Source organism: Centruroides vittatus, unplaced genomic scaffold, assembly GCF_030686945.1.
Source record: "Centruroides vittatus isolate TY-2023 unplaced genomic scaffold, ASM3068694v2 contig_900, whole genome shotgun sequence".
Lineage (NCBI taxonomy): Eukaryota > Metazoa > Arthropoda > Arachnida > Scorpiones > Buthidae > Centruroides > Centruroides vittatus.
In genome coordinates, this window is record NW_027122591.1 from 2,370,483 (window position 1) to 2,389,705 (window position 19,223).

General features: G+C 30.8%; 1 protein-coding gene across 1 annotated transcript in view; it reads left to right on the forward strand.

Annotated features, from left to right (window-relative positions):
• The window catches only part of LOC136984026 (coiled-coil domain-containing protein 130 homolog), a 274,187-nt gene extending 256,276 nt beyond the window's left edge, over positions 1-17,911 (forward strand). The window contains exons 4-8 of the mRNA XM_067280940.1: positions 3,043-3,217; positions 5,975-6,059; positions 7,133-7,305; positions 12,715-12,853; positions 17,568-17,911. Coding sequence (XP_067137041.1) covers positions 3,043-3,217; positions 5,975-6,059; positions 7,133-7,305; positions 12,715-12,853; positions 17,568-17,854 — 859 coding nt within the window. The 3' untranslated portion in view covers positions 17,855-17,911. The remainder of the gene's footprint in view (positions 1-3,042; positions 3,218-5,974; positions 6,060-7,132; positions 7,306-12,714; positions 12,854-17,567) is intronic.
• The last annotated feature ends 1,312 nt before the right edge of the window (positions 17,912-19,223 follow it).

Consider the following 19,223-nt stretch of genomic DNA (forward strand, 5'->3'; position numbering starts at 1 on the left):
TTGTCTGCAAACTAATGGCTTTACTTTTCCAGATTTTGTCCATTGCTTTCAAATTTGTTTTTGCCTTGGCTATTCTAATCTCTATTTCTTTTTTGCAATCCAGATTATATGTTAGGTTGCTTCCTAAATATGTAAAGCTCTCTACATTTTCAATTTCTTTCCCATCTACTAGGATATTTCTCGTCATGTTGTTATCACCAAATATCATTGTCTTAGTTTTTTCGCTATTGACAGTCAGTCCATATCTTTTTCTTTCTTCATTAAGCAGATGTAATGTTTTCTCTAATTGTTCTTCACTTTCTTCAATGATAACTATGTCATCTGCAAATCTCAGGTTATTGAATTTTACACCGTGAACTGATGTTCCCTACATCTCTTGCGTCATCTTATCCATGACTATTTCTAAGAGACTTATGAAGATAGTTGGGGATATAGGATTTCCCTGTCTGGTGCCTTTTTTTGGTTTGAACCAGTTTCCTAGCTCCCCACGCAATCTCACAGTTGCTTCTGCATTATCATTTATATAACTTATCAGGTTTATTAGTTTATGATCTACTCCATAAGGTTTTAGCACTGCCAAGGTGGCTTTTTGGTCTATGCTGTCAAATGCCTTCTGAAAGTCCACAAAGCAGGAATAGATGTTTTTCTGCTAATAGCCATGATGTTAGTATCTGCTGCATTGTACTTCTGTCTTTCCTGAAACCTGCCTGTTCATCTGCTAAGTGTTCTTCCATCAAACTACTGTCTCTCCTTTAAGATCATCAGAATATTTCCTATGTGGCTTGTTAAAGCAATTGTTCTATAATTTTTGCACTCTAGCATGCTGCCTTTCTTATGTATTGTCACCAATACTGATTTTGCTCATTCTTTAGGTATCTTTCCTTGTTTCCATATGTCATTGCACACTTGGTGTATCTCATCAATAAAGCTTTCACCTCCATGCTTAATCATTTCTTCTGTGATTTCGACATGTCCTGGACTCTTATAGTCTTTTAACTGTTTTACTTCCCCTTTCAACTTTCTCCCTTATAATATCATTTTCATTTTCAACACTTGGTGGTGATATCTTCTGTAATTCATCTACTAGATTCTCTAATACATCTGTATCTAATGTTTCCTTGTATAGTTCAGAGCTATAACAGACACACCTCTGTAGGACTTCCATCCTGTCCACTAAAACCTCTCCCTTCTCATCTTTGATTGTTATTTGCTTTGGTTTCCATTTCTGGTTGACATTTCTGATCATCTTATATACTTCTCTAGTCTTACATTCTCCATAATATTTTTCTATTTCTACACTGATCCTTTAGCCATTTTGCTTTATCCATCCTAACTGCTTTTTTCATTTCACTGCACTTTACCTTATATTGTTTTTCCAACTCTTCAGAAATGTCTCTTCTAAGTATAAGAGCTCTTTTCTCTTGGACAAGCTTTAGGGTCTCTTGTGTGATCCATTTCTTGTTGATTTTTTCCTCTTCTGATAGGGTTTGCTCAATTGCTTCTCTTATTGCCTTTGTTATTTCTTCCAGTGTTGTGTCTAGGTCTCCAATCTTGTCTAGGGTTATCTTCTCAAGTGTATTTCTATATATGCTCCCTATTTTCTCATCTTTTAGCTTTGAAATGTCTTTTTTTCTTTTTGAAATGTGTATTAACTTTCTTCTTCAGTTTTATCTTTATGTTTTCAGTGACTAAGCAGTGATCAGAATCTATGTCAGCTTCCTTCTCCTTTGGATCAAAATCATATCAATCATGTTTCTTGTTGTTAACTTCTGGAGCAACTTGATCATTATTTTTTGGATCCCATCTTCTTTCTTGTTGTCTTGCACCACTTAAAATGACATAATCCAAATTCTGAAAAGTGAAGAAAAAATGTATAAATAAACATTGACATTTCATGCACAACTTCATTTAAAATAAAATTGTGATAATACATTACAATGTATGCAAAAAAACAAAAAATTTTAATTCACATAACAACCAATGTTAAAAAATATAGATATAGTTGGTTATTGGGTTGGTTCATTTTTGAATCTTTAAGGGGTGAAAGAATTGTTTATGAATACATACTCCCTTGGGCTTCTTTTTATCTTGATAAGGAGTTTGAGTGCATGTGGTTAATTTAGTTAATCACATGCATTCAAACTCCTCCATGTCCATTTTCTACAGTTCTTTTGCTGGAATTTGGTGAATTAAATCTCGATCTAGGGCAAATTCAACTAGCTTTCCCCTCGCTCATTCTTTGCTCCATATCAATACTTACCCCTCTTTCCCAACCTTCATTATTATTTCCGATCTTAGCATTCCAGTCACCTCCAAGGATGATCATATCTCTCTGTGGTGTTTTCTCTATTATCATGCTTAGTTCTGTATAGAAAAGTCCAATCTCCTCTTCACTGCTATTTGAGGTAGTTGCATATACGTGGATTACTGATATATTAAATGGCTTTGCTTCAAATCTTACCATCATCAATCTTGCACTAACTGGATTGTATCCTAACAATGCTGCTCGTGCTCTTTACTAAGCAGAAATCCAACACCAGCTTCATGCCTTGTATCATTTCCCAACCAGATAACTTCACCACCATTCAGATCTTCCGATGCTGTCCAGTGCATCTCTGCTAACCTAATACATTGCATTGATATCTCTCCATTTCCTTCCGAAGAAGCTCTAGTTTTCCAGGTGACCATAACATTCTGACATTTCAAGTTCCTACTGAAAGGGACTCGTGTTGCTGGGTGAAGCTTTCTTTTCTTTCTTTCGGTAGCCAATTTTTCAGCCCAATCCTGATTGCTCGGTCGGTGTCGAGGACCTGTTTATCCGGGCGACGTCCAAGCCAGTATTTTTTATCTTTTGCTTGTATTGACATCAGAAAATGAATTGCTGTACAACAAATGTATAAAAATATGGCTTTTTCAATAATAAAAATGTTTGCATTTAGCATAATTTGTTTTGTTTGTAATTGTTTAAGAGCAAAAATAAATGTAATGTACAATTTGATTACAAAAGCTATAAAGTATTAAATGGTTTCTGTTATTTTGCAGGTTTGAAATGCCTTACAATATTTGGTGTGAAGGCTGCCAAAATCATATTGGAATGGGTGTCAGATATAATGCTGAAAAATCGAAAGTTGGAATGTATTATTCAACACCAATATACAAATTTAGAATGAAATGTCATCTTTGTGATAATCATTTTGAAATACAAACAGATCCAAAAGTAAGTGCTATGTTTAAATTTAATGTAAGTATAATTTCACAGTTTAGAGAATTTTTTTGAACTTATGAAATGACAAAAAAATATTTTGTCTTTTAAATTGAAATAACTTTAACAATTTAATTAGCTGACATCATAGTGAAGCATATCAAAAACTAATATTTTATTATAATGTTTTGTAAGTAAATCATAAATAATTAAATACGGACTATGGAAAATTAACTATATTTCATAAAGTATTTGAAATATGATTATTATTAGTAGTAATAGTCTAAAAAAATCCAATGGTAAAGTATACTTTAAGATTGAAAAAGCTAAATAAAAACTATTTAAGAAATTGAGAGCTGACAAAAATTTCATTGTGATCTTTTAAGACAGAGAGAATCTGCATCATTGTGCAGATTCTCTCTTTTTACCTCTTGGATCCTCTATACAGTACATCTAGCAGTTTTCTTACTGAATAGAAATTATATGTTTTGTACAATTTTTGGACATGTGGGATGTTAAATAATCTTGTCATAGTTAGTTGATTAAGCTAATAAATGTGACAATCAAATGATTTTACTTTCAGGAATAATTTCATCTACAATTATCTAGCTGTAGGGAGCTGTCCATAAATTACATCCACAGTTTTCTTGAAATTTTTACTCCCCCCCTCCTGTCCCAGTTTTTCCAAGTTTCCTTAACCCCTTCCCCTCTTCAGATGTCCAACAAAACGCAATCCTCTTAAAACCCTTATCACTTTATGAATGATAGATACTATAAGTAGAAACAAAATTTAGAAGAAATTTTGAAATAAATATAATAAAAATGCATAAACTGTATAAAATTTAATGAAATAAGTGAACATCAACTGAAGCTCAACCCTTGTCTTAATTATGTGATTTTGAAGTAATATGGTAATAATTATTATGTATATAAAAATTAAAATAATTTTTTTTCCCATACTCTGTGTTCATGCAAAAACAAAAATTATATAAAGTTATGCACTGAGGAGGAGGCATTGGAATTGAATAAAACTTTATTAGTGCAAATGTAATGATGATAGTAATAAGTAATTATAGTATTAAAGCAAAGGGACAGTTTTCAGTTGAACAATTATCCTGTCACAGATATTGTAACTGCTGTTTCAGATCTCTCATATTCGTAGATGGCTGAAGCTAAGGTCTCATCTAGTCTCACAAATGCTCAATAGGCAACAAATCTGGAGACTGGTCAGGCAAATGAAGTGTGGCAATGTAATATTTCTGGGAGACCCTAGCTGTGTGAGGACAAGCTTTATCTTGCTGGAAAATAGGTGGTTGCAATGTTGCCAAGAAACGTGTGGGCACCTGAGAGTGCAGGACACAGAGTACATTAAGGAATATACATATTGGGTGCATTGCTTTCCTTAATGTACTGCTATGCAGTTAAAGCCATTCATTCAGTATTAGTGAATGAATGGCTTTAACTGTAATGCATGACATTTACCTCTGCTAGTTGCCTGCCAATGGTATGGGAGGAGATAGGTCCATAACAAAGCTTCCACATGTCTCTGGATGGTGGACAAAGGTGCTGTTGCCACTGTTTATGATTGTCTCACAGTTAGATAAATGTCTTCTGGTGATCTGTCTGGGTATCCAAAGCCTGTCTACTGTATATGTATGCTTTGATGTATCTACTCACAATTGACTCAAAATGGCGTAGATTGTTGGTGGTTGTGAAACAACTAATTTGTATTCCTCAGCCTAAAGATGTAACTTTTGTCAAATCTTGTCAGTTGTTCATAATGTTTGATTGGCTGGATGGCCAAGTGGTCAAGGTGGCAACCTACCACTCTGGGGGACCCGAGATCGAATCCAGACAGGTAGAAAAATCCCCAGGAATTTTTTGGAGGTGGTACATCTGGATATGTCAGGCTCCATCCATCACCACCAGGCCACCCATTGTGGACCTAGCCAAACCCATAATATGCTTTCCTTCTTATAAGAGGTTCTCTTAGTATTCACAGGGCAGAAAGAGTTTAAAAAAATGTTTGTGACTGCATCATACAGGCATGCCTGATAAGATCTTCAAACAACACATACACTGTTAGATACACAATGAACCTTTACAATGTCTGAACACAATGAACCTTTACAAGCATTCTCATAGTATACTGGGGTAACAATTTTAAGGAATTCTAGTGGCATTAACTGGCATAAAATTGGACCACAACTATAATCATTTACATACCTGTTTGAGATGTAGCTGTAGGCTGTTTTGCAGTAATTGGCTAATCCTATCTGGGTGTGTAACTTTTTTCACTGAAGTGTATACTTGACTTTTAACTTAAGAAATTAAGTGTTGCAATGAATGATATTTGTGACACTTGTTATAGTCAGCACAACCAGAGTTGGCTGTTGGGTTGGTTCATCTTAGCGTCCTATAGGGGAAATGATAAGATGATACGTCTTTTATTTTTCTTAATTTGTAATCAAGAATTTTTAATAAATGTAAATATTTAATAGATGATAATAATGCTGATGTGATTAATTAAATTAACCACATGCACTCAAACTCGTTATCAAAGTAAAAAGAAGCCCAAGGGAGTATGTATTCATAAATGAACCAACCCAATAACCAACTACAGTATATCTATATTTTTTAACATTGGTTGTTATGTGAATTAAAATTTTTTGTTTTTTACATACATTGTAATGTATTATCACAATTTCATTTTGAATGAAGTTGTGCATGAAATGTCAATGTTTATTTATACATTTTTTCTTTACTTTTCAGAATTTGGATTATGTCATTTTAAGTGGTGCAAGACGACAAGAAAGAAGATGGGATCCAAAAAATAATGATCAAGTTGCTCCAGAAGGTAATGACATACATACAATATTTGTAAATAACTATCATTCAGGGAACACAATTCCATATAAGAAATTTTTAGTAATGAAAGTTCTATTAACATTTTGAATGCAGTTGAATTTGAAAAATTCTAATTTTATTTAACATTTTAAATATATTAAAAAAATTTTTTTATATTTGTACAAAATTAATCTGTTAACTAAACTAATTATTTTTCATACTTTTAAGTCATATTTTTAGTTCACTAATATATTGTAGTCCCCCATGTGAACAAAATGGGAGAGAGACAAATAAACAGCTTATATACACTTTTATTATACTTAACTATAGCTAGATATATATATATATATTGTCCTATGCATCTGAAAAGTCATGGAAAATCAGGGAATTTAAGCCAGGGAATTTGTTTTCATTGGCTGCCTTGTTGATTTTTTTTTGCTCACAATAAGGTAGACCAAGTGTAGCTGTCTGCAGGCAGCAATAAGTAATGTGGTATAATGCAACTTATGAAAAGGTATGCAGAATATTTTCAGCACCCAAAATTTTCCCAAAAATTATTTCACATGAAATAAAACCATAAATTATGAACCAATTAATAATTATTATTATTACATATTAATAGTTTGGAAAATTCAAATTAAATCGTACTTATAAGTAGATCTATTATACAATTTGCCATGCAACACTAAACTGATAAGTTAAAGCATTCTTTTAATGCAAAATATCAATGTATTTGCTAAGAATACACAAAAACTTTTTAATGAACAGTCCTTATATGGGACATATTGTATATGCTGAAATTTCAAAACATCCTGACAATGCAGGAAAATCACCATTTCATATATAATTCTAATGAGTTATTTAAGTAGCTTGTTACATTAAGGTCAAAAGCAATAACTTTTTTCATATTGGTGTAATTTTAAAAACATTTTATTCTAATATATCAAAAATACAATTACAGTTTAGATAAAAAGTATATTACTGAAATAAAAGTTAATATTTAACTTTTATTATTTAAAATTTTTTTTTGAAAAGCAATATAATTTAAATTTTTTTGTTTAATTTTATAATTTTTTTTTATAGAATCAGAAGTTAGTAAAAAGCTTGCAACAGATGCTATGTACAAATTAGAACATGGGAAAAAAGATGAAAAAACAAAAAAATTAGTTGCCCCAACCATTGCACATTTAGAAGAATTTCAAGAAAGGTGGAAAAATGATTATGAATTGAATAAAATTTTAAGAAAAAATTTTAGAGTAAGTATATGTTTTACATTTTATAATTACTCCTAGACCAGGGATGGCGAACTTTTTTGTGTTCACGTGCCATATTATAAGCATACTTAGCTTTAAAGATGTTAATGCATGCCAAAGTTTCAGACTTCGAATAACAATATTTAAAGAAATTAAACAAATACGCTTTAATTAGAATAACTGTAACAAAGCTGATTGAAAAAAAAGATGATCAGATGATAAACCGAAAGGATGATTGAAAAAGACTGAAATCGTATGATATGTTTCGTGCCAGATGATTTCTCCTTACGTGCCACTTTGGACATGCATGCCATAGGTTTGCCACCCCTGTCCTAGACCTTTATTTACACAGTACTTGAACAAGTTTAGTTTTGGTTTTGGTTTGATATAATTGAAAAATGTGAAAAGATTTCATTTTGTGTAATAGAGTTTTAAGTTTCACATAGTATTTTAGAACATTCTTTAGTATTTTATTTTAAAATGATTTCTTTTATTCATAAACTTAAAATTTAGTCTTTTACTATAATATTTGTCATGTTGTCATATGTTTTACATGTTTAAAGAGATGGAATTTCTCATTTTGTACTATGCATTAACTTCATACCATATGCATTAAGCATGGCTCTATATCAGGAAATTTATAAAAAAATAGAAATTAAAAAACAAGCTTTGTTGATGGATTTATTGGGTTATGATTATCAATATCTTCAATAAATGAATTAGAAAAGATACGACTGAGTAAACAGAACTGATGTAACATTTTTAACTAAAAAAAAAATAAGAAAATTGTTTTTTGTTATCAACAAACATTAATCAAAATTTTGTTTAAAATTTTTTATTAATTTTATAGTATATTTATAGAGGAGAATCTCGTTTTAACAGATTGTGGAACAATGGGTTTTTTTTCCAGGTTCCTCCAAACCAATGTAATTTTACCTCATTTTAGCAGATCTATAACTGGGAATAACAGATATTTTTTCTAGTTTCATCTATTGTAAACTTTGCATTTTCTCAATGTTTAGTTAATATTTGGGTGTTTTCAGAAATTTGTAAAGTTTGATGATGCACTTGTTACATCTGGGATATGTACAATTGAAGAATTGTATGAAAAGTCAGCAGGCTGATACGATTAAGGAGCTATCTGGTGAACATTCTGATGCCAGGGCTGCCAGAACTTGTACTTTAGTACAAAGTTGGTATTTTTGCTCAAAAAATGGATGTTTTAGTACTGTTGGTACTATTTTAACAAAATTAGTTGATTTTTAATTAATCATATATCACTTAATTATTGGCATTTATTAATAACATGATGTTTTCTAAATCAAAAGTTAATCCAACAACCAAATATGACAATTCTAATTAATAAATGTGGCAATGCCTCAACTTTCATAATGATGTAATCTCGTTCAGCAGTTCAATCAGTCTGAGTCATCAGTGATCAGCTGTGGAGTTGTGTAACTTGTATTTCAAGGCTTTATGACTCATGATTTGTTTTGTTTGTGGGAGTCATTGCAGTTTTTATTTTTGTTATATAAATAATCCAACTTTATCATGAGTGAAAAAACAGATGAGCAGTATTTAGGTAGTGATGATGAACAAAATGAAACTGCTGAAGTAGAAAAGTTAAAACTAACTACAGTTTATGAATGAAAAACGAGAAGAGTATGGCTGCGTGATGACAGATTTGTTTCATGAATTGAGATCAGCACAAAAATTGAGAACAGAGCACTTTGTAAAGTTTGTAATACAGAAATTGCTGAAAGTATCACAAAAATTGAAAGACATATGAAGACAGATAAACATAAAAAGAATATTGATTGTTAATTTCATTATTGAAAATTAAGACTATACAAACAAAGTTTGAGTCTTTTTTGCCTATTTTATATCCTTTTTATTCCAGTTCAGGAACCACAAAACAGCCAGCGACTTGAAGTAAAACTTCTAAAAATAACAGACGAATACAATCAAAAAACTTACACACAATAAAAAATGATCCCGATGTCGACCCTTTTTTTATGTACAGTTATGTAAATAATTCTAGGCTGTCTGAAAATCCACCAGAGGACTCTCAGCTTAAATGCGATTGTATAACATGAATGCTGTCATGAAGAATTTTAATGATTTTTAATGTTTGTAGATGTCGTAGCCTACAAAAAGGAGTCGCCATCAAAATCATTTTTAATTGTGTGTAAGTTTTTTGATTGTATTCGTCTGTTATTTTTAGAAGTTTTACTTCAAGTCGCCGGCTGTTTTGTGGTTCCGGGACTGGAATAAAAAGGATATAAATAGGCAAAAGGACTCAAACTTTGTTAGTATAGTCTTAATTTTCAATAATGAAATTAGTCAAAATAATCCTGGGCTTCTATGTACAATATTCATTGTGTCACCCAATACTCAAAAGTAATCAAATTTTTGGAAGATGGATCATCTTTATCTCATAAAAATCAAGTAGCAGCAGCAGCAGAACTAAAACTTTGTACATTTGTTGCAGAACATAATCTACCAATAGCAATTTTAGATCACTTAACAGATTTGATTGCTAATATTTTCCATGATTCTATTATTGCTAAGTCTCTCAAATATGCATGAACAAAGGGCACTGGTGTGTTTCATTTAGTTATTGGTAAATACTATATGAATGAAATTATTGCAAAATTAAGGGTAATGAGGTTTTTATTAATTTTAGATGAAACAACTGATGTATCTACTGTTAAATAACTTGTTTTGATAGCTAGATATTATGACTGTGATGTTAAAAAAGCAGTGGATAAATACTTAACTCTGTTAGAGATAATAGATTGCAGTACTAAAAGGAATTTTTGATTCTCTAACTTCTTTCAAAAATATGAAATACCATTTGAAAATATCATTTGTTTTGCAAGTGGCAATGCAAACATTATGATGGGCAGCAAAAGTGGTGTTCAACAATTGCTAAAACAAAAAACCCATCACTTTTTGTGCAAGGTTGTGTATGTCATTTAATGCATTTATGTGCATCAAAGGCTTATTCATTTTTGCCAAATCATTTAGAAGAGTTAGCTCGAAATATTCATTCATAACTTTCAAACAGTCCAAAATGCTTGGCTGAGTATAAGGAGTTTCAAGTCTTTACCAATACAGATCCATGCAAAATTTCGCACATTAGTTGTACTGTACTAGATGGTTGTCGCATGAAGTGGTCAAGAGTATATTGGATAAATGGGTAACTCTCGCACTATACTTCAGCAGCATTAGAAGATAATGTTACATAAATTATCTAGTAGAATATTAGAAGAATTACAGAACCCAGTTAATAAGATGTACAGTGCTTTTTTGCATTCATTTTGCCCAATGTTAATAACCTTATTATTGAATTTCAAGTTGAGAGCTTTGGAATACACAAACTAAGGCATTTAATTGAGAGCAGTGTTAAAGTTATCCTTGATTACTTTATCAAGAAACAAGTAATCAAGAATCAGGATCTGATCAAGATCAATATTAGTAAACCATCAGTTTATATTTGTCTAAATGATATTTATCATAGAGCCAAAGTAGAAAGTATTTACATTGAAAATGTCTCCAAAATAACTGATAAACAGCTTAATGAATTCTAATTTGCAACATTAAATTTTTTTGTGAAACTGATCAAAGAGATGTTTGACTGGTTCTTAACACGCAATACAGGTACTTCTCACTTTACGACCGAGTTCCGTTCTGACGACTACGTCGTTAAGCGAATTTGGTCGATAAGCGAGGAGCTTGCGCCGGGAATATAGGATCGTTGTAAAATTATCCAAATTATGCAACAAACTTTAAATTTATTCATAAAAAGACTATTATAGTACGCTATTAGCCTATCATAGTACTATAAGACTATTATAGTACGCTTAGTGCGCATGTCACCATTTGCCACTGACCGACACTCAAGCTGAGAAAGGGGATTTCCCGAATCGCAGGTCGAAACTCGATTGTCGTAAGTGCGAGTGGTCGTTAAGCAGATAGGTCGTAAAGTGAGGAGTACCTGTACATTTATAAATCTACAGCTGTTTGAAGCAATGGATCCTGCAGATGTCAATGAAGGAAAATCTTGCTCAATTATTCCCCTAGCTCTGATATTTCCTAATATTATACCAGAAATTTTTGAAAATTTAAACAATCAGTAGAGAGAAATTACACTACAAGATACAGCTCAGTTTACTGAAACAGAGCCTGAAAATTTCTGATTTGCAATTTCAAAAGAAAAATGTGGAGATGAATACAGATATTCTTTATTGTCAAAAGTGATATTCAGCCTTCTTTCACTGCTGTGCCAACAGAATATTCTCTCTATTACATATTATAAAGATGAAGAATTGTTCTATGTTGAAAACTGACACTATAAATGCACTTTTATGCTCTAAAAGTTTACTCAAAGAAACTAATGCACAAAATGGGACCCAGCTCAAAGTTTAATTGAAATGTTGAAGCAGAAAGACATATAAGAAAGAAAATGACCAGGAAGCAACATTCTAGAATGTAAATACATAAAAAGTTTTTTTTATTATAAATGTTTTCTTAGCCCTTCTATTTACATTTTTAATGATGCGGTACTTTTTAAAATAGTTTGGTACTTTTCGACTCTGAAACTTAGTACTTTTAACAAAAACCTTCTGGCATGCCTGTCTGACGCTGGTCCAAGTGTAGTGCTGAAATTTAGTGAGGCCATTGAGTTTTTCCAAGTCATGAAAACTCTCCTGACGAGTTTCAGCATAAACAAACAGGCTATAGTGTACATGACTACTAATATCAAGCAGTTGTTGTATTCAATAGACAGAAAAGCAGCATCAAAAAATCAAGATGAACAATGAACAAATTTTTAAAGAATCAAAGTCAAGTGAAGTGCTAATGATCATATGTAATTTCTCTGTTTTTGTGCTTACAGTATTTACAGTTTCTGTCAGATCAGCTTTGTCATACACATGTCCAGCATGTTATACGATCTTGTAACATACATGTTTCTATGGAATAGAAATTCCAAGAGACTGAATGATTTTAAGTACCAAGTATTTCTTATATGAAGGAGGTTAAATAAAAGATATTTTCCTGGATTGTTGGGAAATCTGTTGTTCACAATATAACAGATCCTCAGAACAACAGTTGATTTTTGGCCCAAGCGATCTATTAAAATGAGATTCTACTGTATTTTTAATAAAGTATAGTAGAATCTCATTTTAAGTATAATTAATTATACTTAAAATGATTCTTATTATTATAATTCTTTAATCTTTTTTCTTGGAAATTTCTTTGTAAAAGTGAGAAGTATTCTAAATTTAGAATGATGTTATAAACCAATTGTTTTTGCTATAATTTTGATTGATTGACAAATGATTTTGAATATATAATACTTGTTGATAATTAAAATGTATTTGGTAATCATAAAAAACATTAATTTAGGAAAAGAAAAAGGAATTGAAGGCTGCAGAAGAAATAGATAAGTCACTCCAAACTAAATATTCCCTTGACATTCCACTAGTACCAGAGAACAAAGATGATGTTCGACTTGCAGTCTTATTAAAACTTATGCCTACAGAAAGTAAGTATTAACTGTTTTCACAGAACGTAAAATAAAACTTTAGAAAGTACATTTTTGCATTTTCTGCATTTTATATTATACTACAAGGAATATTTTGTATTGTTATAATATATGATTTTTGTTTGCATTTGTTTATGTGTAATTAATGTGATTAAATTTATTTATGATGATGGCATGTCTTTAATTATTTAATTTAAAAAGATTTAATTACATAGTGAGCAATTATTTATTGTGACATCATCACAATGCTTGGCTGCAATTTTTAGTCATATTTTAATTTAAAAAGAATAAAATCACATGACACAATTAAGGGGCCATCTATAAATTACGTAAGGTATTTTGGGGTGGGTGGGGGTCAAGAATTTCTTACGATTTCTTACTCGGGTAGGGGGTAATATATCTCGTCTTACTTAATATATTGTTTTTATTTTTTGATCTCGTTGAGTGGTGGAGTTTTGAATTTGGCTTTGATTTGGCGGTTTCTATTAAGAACGCTCGTTGTACTGACGCCATCAGATGTAACGTGATAGAATAATAATGCTAGCAGACTCACTCTCTACACATTTTTTATCATGGGAGAAAGGCCTTGTAGGAGGTTTCTCACTTTTTTTTTTTATTTGAATAAGTGCACCACTCCTATGGGTATATAACACTATGAATACATAAACCAAAATACATGATACAAAGTAAACATAAAATTAGTATTTGATTTTATTGAAAACTAAAATGTAAAACTAGAAATTAGAAATTACAAATAATCTTATCTTCCATATTTTTTGAACATAATTGTAAAAAGTATCAAACAGTGGCTACTGAACAAGCTTATCGAGTGGATATGGCCACCTGAAACCAAGCGTAAAGATTTCTAATTTCAAAATAAGTCTATCTTGACGTAAATTGGACAATGATAGATCATATGGTCGATGGTGTCTAGGTTTTCAGTAGAGCAAAAGCAAGAGGCAGTTTCTGTCCGGTTATACATGCTCAGTAAGTAGTTGAGCAGTAGCAAACGTTAAATCTCTAAGTGGTGACGAGAACCTGCATTCAACACTAGGAAAATAATCTTATTCTACCAGTTTTACTGCTCAACTATTGTTGATTCCACTTTTGCATAGCATTGTCATAAATATAATTTTTAAGACTGCTGTGTGAGAGAGGGTTGTGAGTGTAGTCCAAGTCAGTGTCCTTTGCAGCTGACTTAGCCTCAAAGTCGGCTTTTTCATTTCCTAGGATGCCAGTATGGCCAGGAACGAAAATAAAAGTTATCTTATTACAAAATTTTTAATATGTTGCTGGATATATGTTATTTTATTGCTATTGAAATTGGTATTTATTACAAATTTTAGGACGGACTAAGAATCACTGTAAATGTTGATAGACATAGTTTTGTTTGGTAGTGAAGTGGCCCACTGAACAGCTTGGTAGACAGCTTCTTCTTCAGCTTGACATGTGGGGGTATCTTCTAACATATTTTGGGCAAAATATGTCAGTTTGGAGGAAGCTACAGATACTTGAGCGGACAGGAAGGGGACTTTTGGACCCATCTGTGTAGATATTAATGTCTGCATGGTTATCCATGGAGGAATGTACTCTGGGGATAACCTTGTTTACAGGGTGATGATCAGAGATAGGGTAATTGCAATATGGTAGCATTTGAACAGCCGTAGATAGGAGTAGATACTGTTGTTGAGCTTTGATGTTTGTAGTTCTGATGTAGTAGTTCAGAACCTTTTATACAATACATAGTGGCAAAGGAAGGAGCTCTGCTAGAATCAGAGAAGCATTAGTAGAAACAGTTCTGCAGCACTTTGAAATTCTGATGGCAAACTGTCTTTGAAGAGAGAGTAATTTACTTGCTACTGAATTTTCACTAGTTACATGATTCCAGCTAGAGGCCGCGTAAAGTAGCATTGGTTGTATTGCCCCATTATATACAGTTTTATAAGCTTTATGATTTAGTCCCCCAGTGCACCTAGTGCATTTTAGTAGCATGTAGTTTATTTTCTTGGCCTTAGCCAAGATGTAACCAATATGGCAAGAGAATGTGGTTTCTATTCTCTCTTGTTTTATTTTGTATGAAGTTTCTATTTACACGTACACTAGCTGGTCGATCTGTCGAAGTTTTTTGCGTCCTTTTGTGAAAGTTAAAATTAATATAAAAATGAATATTATGACGTTGATCAATGATAATAATAAAAAGATTGTTAATAATTAAAAAATAAAGTTCTTAAAATAAATTGTTCATTCGAATTCATTAAATTTTTATATTTTTAAATTTGTTAACATAGTCTTTTATAAATAATAGTACATATTAATTAATTAATAATTATATATTTTGGACCTAAAGTTTTTAGGGTTTCATTAAAAAAATGTATTTTTGTTAAAATCTTTCTATAAAATTATGCCTAAATATTACATAAGATAGGGAAGGGGAGGAGGATCAAAGAAAATATTACGGTTTCTTACACGGATGGGTGGGGGTTTAGAATGGCCAAAATCGCCCTTACGTAATTTATGGGCGGCCCCTAACTATATACAAACTTCCAGTCTGAACTGGAAGTTTGTATATAGGTAATTGGGATCTCTGGCTTTTCATGTATGATCTGGGCCCAGATTTATAACACTTTGTATCATAAGTTACAACAAAATTTCTCATAACTTTCCAGATGCAAAGTCCCACATTTACCAAGCACATCCATCATAAATACAATATTTTAAAGTCTTGTAAATACTACAGTATCTAAGAGGTCTTATACACCACATTTTCCAGTACAATTGTTTACAAGTATTTGGCTTTATTGATAAATAATAAAGTTGATTGTTTTTCTCAGTTGTTTCTTTTAAATATTTCTGATTTGATATTTGTAAGATGTTATTGAATCTTACAAATATCTTACAAATGATGGAATTAAAACTGTTTACAGAAGGTCAAATGAAAAAATCTCGTTCATTATAATTTAACATAATAGTTCTTTGCTTAAAAAATAATTTTATTAATTTCTTTTAAACTTTTTCAATACTTCTATTAATATAACCACAATATCAAGTTTGGGCAGATTTTATTCCATTTCCTAAGTTACATTTTTCATGAGAAGTGAGTTTTATGTGCTGTCTATTATACATAAAAATAATTTACCTAAAAGTAATTTCTTAACTTCTACCCATTTTAATTCTAATGAAATAAAATGTTATCTTTCTTCAGATATTGCAAAAACATCACACGAAAAATTTTGAAAGTACATCAGTAAGAAATGCCTTCCTATTGGCTGTATTAAAACTGAAACGATCACTACTGATGTCATATGACATTCTTGTTACCAGTTTCTTCTGTTTTGCTGTAAATGCTACATGTTTTTTGAACATAAAATGTAAAATATTATTAGTTTCTGATAACTTGACAATATTGAAGAGATACTGTCATATTTTATGAGACCATGTCCTGGATTTTAGTGGTGTTTTGCCCCTGTACATCATACTTTTGATAGATAGATGACCAGCTTTGACTCTGTTTGCTCTGTTCTCAAGTAAATTTTGAATTGAAATTACATGACTCTGGTCCAAACCAGAAGTTTGTTTATAGTTAATCGAGACCTCCAGCCCCTAAACTTTCCATATCTGATCTTGATTTTCATCTATCTAAATCTGTTCTTGAGATTAACAAAGGATGGATGGGCAAAATTGGGAATAAATAGGTCTGCAATTTGAAAATAGCAGCCCAATAAGTACATTTTTCATTTTAAACAATGATTGAATAATGTGAAAATGTAAATATATTTGAATATGTGAAAGATTTTTTTTAAAAACTTATTCAATAATACAGACTGCTCTCATTTTACGCTTGTTTGATTTAGGCCAATCGATAATAATGCTGGTTTCAAAATTTTCCCAAAAATATCTCAAATAATTTTTTCCACAATGTGTAGAATAATGTTTGCAACTGTTAAATGCAAATATTTTTTCCTTGCCTTGTGATAGCATTAATTGCATCTTTGCTTTAATAGTGATCTTAAACAATGTTAGTTTGTGTTTATTGTTCTTTTCTTATAAAATGTTATTATAAAATAGAATAATAATAGAATATTATAAACAAAGTGTTTATTGTTCACATGGTATTTCACCATTTAAAGTGAAGTTGTTTTCTAATAATAAAAACATAAAAATAATGAAAATAGTTGCGTCTAATGAAAAGAAATTAGTGAATCTAAATGTCCAAGTCTTTTTACAAAGTTACTAAGGAATAGTTTAATTTAAGCCTTAGCATCTTATGAAATTCTCAAGGAGAAGAAAGAAAGGTACAGAAAATAACTTTGGAATTTTGGATGGAGAGAATTGATGAAATATAAGTAACGTTAATAACCAATATACATATACTGTTTAATTGGATCTATCTAAGCCAAATGAATTCACTGCAATGTTTTTTTCTTTAAGAAGCTTCTCTTTAGTTTGATGAATGTGTTATCTAAAATATAATTTTTTACGTTATAAATTCTTATTTAAAAAGACTTTTTAAGAAAATATTTACCTAAATAAAATTAAGCTATTTTCTGTTTTTTTTTTTATTCAGACATATCACTATTAATATCATGCAAGAAAATTACAATAAACTTTTCTGGATTGTCTTAATTATTTAAAAATAAAAAAGAAGTCTTAAATTTGCATTTATAGCAAAATTTTAGAAATAAAATTCAAATTAAATTTTTAAAAATTTTTTCAGCTGCCGAAGACAAAGAAAAGCAAAAACGACTCAATTTCGAAAAGAGTTCTGTATTTGATAAGGAACCCAACAGTTCTTCAGAACATATAAATAACCTTATTTCGAGCGTACAACAGAAGAAGTTGCAGATGCTGAGCAAGCCTCTCTCGGCAAAAGAGGTGGGAATAGTGATAAAAGACAAGAGTTCCCCGCGGAATTTGACTGCTCAAGAGACACCTGTTCCGGAAGGATCCTGTAAACTCCTTGTGTGTAACGACTATGGAGGAACCGATTCTGAAGGAGACTAATATAAAATTTGTTATAGATAATTGTACATATTATTAAATAAATATTTTTGTTTTAAATTATGTTTGACTTGATTTCATATAACTAAGAAAATGCAGTATTATTATACTGTATATTATTATATTTATGTATAATATGTTACAATGAGTGAGCACTGTCTCAATTATCAAGATAAAGTACTATAATACAGAATGCTCAGTTTAGCCTACTTATGTAACAGAAATTACAGCTATCCAGTTAAAATTTTAATATCAGTCTTTAATATCTTTAATATTCATATTTGTTTATTTATAATTAGTCCTAAGTTAATCATTTAATTTAATTGTAGATGTGCGTTAAATTAAATTTATACAAGATTTTCTATTTTGTAACCGCTCATTTTTTATCTCGGATCCGAACGTGACCAATAAAATGTTGCTGGAAATGCCAATAATTCATGACAATATTTTAATCAAAAATCAGAAGGTTTAAATATTTTCAAATCATTACAAAAATGTTTCCTGTTTCTATTGTAAAAAATAGATCTTAAGATTAATATTTATTAAATTATAATATGTTGTCAAGAGTGAGCTAAGTATTGTATATTTAAGAAAAAACATTACATTTTTATTGCTAGTATTGCCAAGTCTCAAAAATTTTCATTAAGTTGTGTTTAATAACACAACTTTTTTTATCTTTATTAAGCAATCTTTTATTGTTTTTTTAAAATAGTAATACACATTTATGCAATAATAGTAATGTATCACAGAACTAAAGCACTAGCATTTTAAAATGTTAATGTTTTGAGATGTTTTTAAAATAGGTATTAGAATTAAAATTTGTGAACAGACAAATTGTGATTAATCATATATTAATTTCATATACAATAATAATTAAATATATAAATAAGACATTTATGGTTAAAAAAACTGTGCCAAAGAAAGAAACGAAATGATATGAAATTTATAAAGATATGAAAATATGTGCATCGGCGGATTATGCATACATGTAGGAAGAGTGGTTTGGCTTGAGGGGATGTGGCAATGCAATACATGGATGATCTGCCAAGGAAAATGCTTCCCGAGCAGACTATATGGGAAATTGGCTTCTGTTCCAATGTTAAACATGTGAAGAAAATCCAGAAAACTCACATGTGGCAAGTCATTAGTCATGCACAAACTTGCAACCAGCTACCGGTGTTCAGTGGTTATGTTTATGTATCAAGAATAATGGACATTACACAACACAAATAAGGCAGTTTAATTTTTATGGAAGAAGGAATATTGCTACAAACATGTATATACAGTTAAAAATTTAATTGGTGGTTATCAACTGCCATCTTCCAATCCAACTTAGGATGGTTTGTTTTCACCTTAATTTATTTTGAATAAA